Here is a 4,562-nt window from a genome sequence, read left to right on the forward strand (position 1 = left end):
AGGGTAGGTGAAACATAAAAATAACTGTGTAAAAATAACTGTAAGCAAACTGAAATATGAAAAAACCTGTAAGTGTTAACTGGGAACAACTTAACAAGTAACAACTAACATGTTGACACTAGTAACAGGCTGAGGTTGACAACATTACACCGAAATCTTTCGTACAGTTTTATTCTGTAAACAGCTGTAAGCACACGATCGACAAATAAAACCAACTGTTTCAATAATATCATGAAGCTATAAAGGCAGACCATGTGTCGTACCAAGTCACAGGACATCTAGCAGCCTTTCGTTCACGACGCATTTTGCCTTAGCCTTTTACCGCGACTTAACGACTACCAACATGATGAAATCTGTCGGTCTTGTCCTTCTTCTCATTGCAGCCTTTGCCTACTCCGGTGTTGAAGGGTAAGTGAACTCAGCAATAGCATTCTTGCGTTGTGCTCTCTACTCCTGTTCACCTGTATCCTAAATTATTGGATGATATTGCTTTGTGCTCTGATTTAAACAACCATAACAAATTAATGCTGAAAATGTTGCTAAATCATTGCATTTAGAGCTATGGATATGACTTCTTTTCCTGACTCAAGTGGGAAATGTTTATCATTTGATGTTTCTCGTCTGATGTACTTATTCGTATTCATTTCTCTACAGCGGTTCAAACTGTGGGTCTTCAGTGGCGAAAGCCATATTTGAGAATAAAGTCCTCAAAGATGCCTTGAACGCCTGCAAGTCGGATCGTATGGGAAGTGCAGCCTTGACTGCCCTCGCAGGTCAGATATCGTAAGATTTATTACCATCAATCGGTTGATCTGAAATTTCCTACCATTGCGCTAATCTATGGGCATTTCACCCAATTGATATTTTTTGTTTCCAAAACTCAGTTGTAGACATTGTATTTTTATTCAATTGTGTTATCTAGAGACGTATCTTGAAATAGTGAGTGGAACCATCACAAATTCGTGAGGTTCTAAAACAATAAGAAGCCATTTACGTGTTCTGCAGCCCAAGCTACCTGCAAGGACTACGAGTTCAACGAGGCCAATGGCGGCAAGTGCGAAGAAGTTGCAGCTCCCTACATGAAATGTGTAGCTGGAAAACTTGGTTACGTAAGTCAGGAAATATTGCTTAGATGCCTTTTCATCATCTGTCATAAACTCTCTTTTGGATATTAGCTGACACTATTTGAGGTGTTAATCGTGACGGCTCGTAATCTTATCCCAACGCTATAGTTAGTGTTCCATCAGAGATATCTATTTCAAACAATTTCATTAGTTACTTAATTATATTATGAAGATACAACCTTTGCAAATGTGAATATAACACTCATTCATTTATTTGCAGTTGAATTATGGTGGCTCCATCAACTACGCAAAGATCTTGGACCAGTACAGGAGTTACGCCGTCGCTGGCGGTACTCTCTGCAAAAATCAGTACGACAACGGTGTGCGGGTCTGTGGCACTACCATCAGCAACTACGCGGTAAATTTTTATTGCCTTTGAGAGACGCACACATAGTCATTTCATAGCAGGACAACGAGTTAAGATTATTTCAAACTGAATTTGTCAAATGTTAACTTGAAAGCCGAGTAATAATATGATTTACGAGTATGTGGAAACTTATGCAAATCATTCTTAGTTCTTGTGAAAATACGTGTCGAAAAGTCAGACCAACCAGCAAGTTTCTTTGATCTGGTAATCCCATTTTCTGATGGCAATGCGATATAAATGATTACCTGCGAATCTGTGTCGCATATCATTCTAACTCTCTCAAATTTCTTTGAATATTGTTGCGTAAAATTATCGCTGAAATTCTAAGCATTCTTTCTCTTCTATCCACTACAACTGAAGCAGCACTTCATGCCATGAACTTTTTTGTTGTTGATAAAATGAACCACCAAAAACAGTTCCTGGGAAAGGCCGGATGCATCATCACGGCGATGTACCAGTCTGGGTGACTTGCGCAATCTGGCCCTCATTCCTTTATCTGACTGGCGGCTTTGAAGTGTTCACAACAGGTGCACAATAATAATTAGGGGACCACTTTATCCAGTCTATGCAGCCACGTGCAGTAAAAATTGTCTAATCCGAAGTTCATTGCAATTTTCAGAACAATAAATTCAGTAAAATCCTACTAAAAATCATATTGACAATTATTGTTCTACTCAAAAGTGAAATTGCAATACTCCTGAAGAAGTGAAGCATTTCGCTTTGTACCAGTATATTTTGTGTCAAGAAATTTCTATTTGATGCACTTGAAATTATTATAATTCGAGAGGTTCAATGCCATATGGCTTGAATATAAGTTCAAATAAAAAGGCGTGTTGCCAATCATTATAAATTGAATATAATCAAAAATCATAATGTTCTTAGTGTTCTTTGCACTTCAAAATTAGTGACTTGTAGTTGTCTTTCAAACCTCTATACCTGTTTTTTCTTCTCCTGAAAGGTTGAAAAAGTTTCTGGACACTTCAAAATGGGAACTTGGAACTTTTACACAGCTTGGACGAAATAATTTACAATATATTATGTGCATGATTGTTGTTTTGATTGGCCCTTTTGTTGTGGATAAAATGTTGGGTTGTCTGTTGCCCAAATCTTCCCATGTTGAACGCGCATTCAAATCATACTGTAAGGTAATTACAAAAATTTCTTGAGTAAATACACACAAGAAATGTAAACGCAAAAGACCCAAGAAACCAATAGCTATATTTAAGTGGCAGCGATGCGATGCATTTAGTTTCGAAAGACACATCACTGTCAGTAACTTGAAGTAAATTTCACGAACATGCATTTAGGGACAGAGATAATGTTAGAGAGAAGACGTAAAGACCTAAGGATGAAATGAGAACTGGAATGACGGGAAGAGTGGTTGAACAGAAACCATATTAGTGCATCGAATACCATTTGTTTCTGAAAGAAAACATGAAACACACAGCAATCATTATAAATTAGAGCGATTGTTGAATCGATAAATGGAATAATGTTGATCTAGATGATCATTACTGGGATATGCTCAAACGATATTAACATCAAAGCAATCATCCTACAAACTAACTTGTTGACTAAAACTAACTCGTTGAAACAAAAAAAACTATCTTGTTGAAAATTAATTGCAACAAGTTTGCATTGAGACATGAATATTACTGCTATTTGATGGAAATAGAGAGTCATCGATCGTTACATTTCAGGCGGAATAAATATTTCCTAACATTCTTGAATAGCTTCCCAATGTTTATTACATTGCTTTAAATCAATCCCCTGTATGTATGAGGCGATCGATAACTCTAGGGATCATTTAGCCCACACTCGTGGGCAAAAAAATTATTCCGGCTCCGAAATATGAATAGTGGAAAATACGTTAATCTCGGAGATTTTTAGCCCCTGGCCCTGACACTCCTGATCCCAAATCATATCTGCCCATCTCCAACCTGTCGATTTAGTCGAAAATACTGGAACGAATTGTGGCCCTTGAGCTGAACAACCATCTTCTACAGGCCAGTCCAATGCCTCTAGACTGCATATCGCCATCTCCACTCGACGGAAAGCGCTGTGCTGAAGGTGCTTTTAGCCATTCTGCCGGCAGTAGACCGTGTCGACATTGCGGCATTGGCTTTACTCGACTTGTCGCTCGCGTTTGACACGGACGACCACGCCCCTTTACAGCGTCGACTTTACGTTTCATTCGGCCTTCGCAGCTCCGTGCTGCGGTAGTTCCAGTCCCATCTCCGCAATAGATTCCAATGCGGTCATTGCAGGTACTCTTCTTCTACGCCATCGTTGGACAATTTCGGCTTTCCGAGGGATCAGTACTCGGCCCGATCCTTATCCTATTATAGACTGTCGACGTATTGCACATAAATGATTCACATAGTTTGAATCCGCAAGTGTGCACTGACGACACCTAAATTTATGGCTACTGTGCATCGGCTGGCGCTGCAGCGTTGCAGGGACGGATGTCTGTCTGCATGGACACCATCTCAGACTGTATGCGCTCCAACCGGCTCCAGCTCAATGCATCAAAAACCGACTTTATTTGGTTTGCGACTGCTCGGTGTCATCGGTTCGCTACCTTGGTATTTTGTTGGACTCTGAATTTTTCATGAACAATCACATAGCCTAAGTCACCGCACCGCTTGTTTTGGCCCTCTGCGACGAATGCGTAGCGTCAGCCGCTGTTTGTCGAGGCCCTCGTGATGGATGCCACACTCGACCCGACTGGAATATGGTAATGTCACACGTACTCTATGGACTTCTGACCACGAGACTATAAACTGTAATCCGTAATGAACGCTGCTTTGCAACTCATGTGCAATAAGCAAAAATTTGACCTCGTGACGCTGATCTTGCGTGATTTTCATCGGCTGCGCATTCAGCAGCGCACACAGTTCAAGGTCGCCGTATTGACGTTTCAATGCCTTCACGGTCCGCCTCATCTCGTGGAATGTCTGAACACTGAGAGAAAAAGGCCCCCTGTTTCGAAACACTTGGGTGTTTCAAATTCTCCCCGAGCAATCGTGCCCAAAGCGAAACACTCGTGTGTTTCAAAAACGTTCAGGTGT

At 40.5% G+C, this 4,562-nt stretch overlaps 1 protein-coding gene across 1 annotated transcript; it reads left to right on the forward strand.

The window, feature by feature from the left end:
* The first annotated feature begins 250 nt into the window (after window positions 1-250).
* LOC108664948 lies at window positions 251-2,538 on the forward strand. The gene is made up of 6 exons (XM_018151645.1): window positions 251-408; window positions 655-773; window positions 1,006-1,109; window positions 1,345-1,482; window positions 1,908-2,018; window positions 2,450-2,538. The coding sequence occupies exons 1-5, from the start codon at window positions 344-346 to the stop codon at window positions 1,956-1,958; spliced, it is 477 nt and encodes a 158-aa protein (XP_018007134.1). The 5' UTR covers window positions 251-343; the 3' UTR covers window positions 1,959-2,018; window positions 2,450-2,538.
* The last annotated feature ends 2,024 nt before the right edge of the window (window positions 2,539-4,562 follow it).

Source organism: Hyalella azteca, unplaced genomic scaffold (genome assembly GCF_000764305.2).
Source record: "Hyalella azteca isolate HAZT.00-mixed unplaced genomic scaffold, Hazt_2.0.2 contig1110, whole genome shotgun sequence".
Taxonomy (NCBI): Eukaryota; Metazoa; Arthropoda; class Malacostraca; order Amphipoda; family Hyalellidae; genus Hyalella; species Hyalella azteca.

Bases quoted from the DNA above. Each gene is read 5' to 3' on its own strand.
- LOC108664948 (XM_018151645.1), top strand. From the start codon at position 344: ATGATGAAATCTGTCGGTCTTGTCCTTCTTCTCATTGCAGCCTTTGCC. The intron at 774-1,005 runs GTCAGATATCGT...CGTGTTCTGCAG, and splicing joins AGCCTTGACTGCCCTCGCAG to CCCAAGCTACCTGCAAGGAC. The intron at 1,483-1,907 runs GTAAATTTTTAT...CACCAAAAACAG, and splicing joins CTACCATCAGCAACTACGCG to TTCCTGGGAAAGGCCGGATG.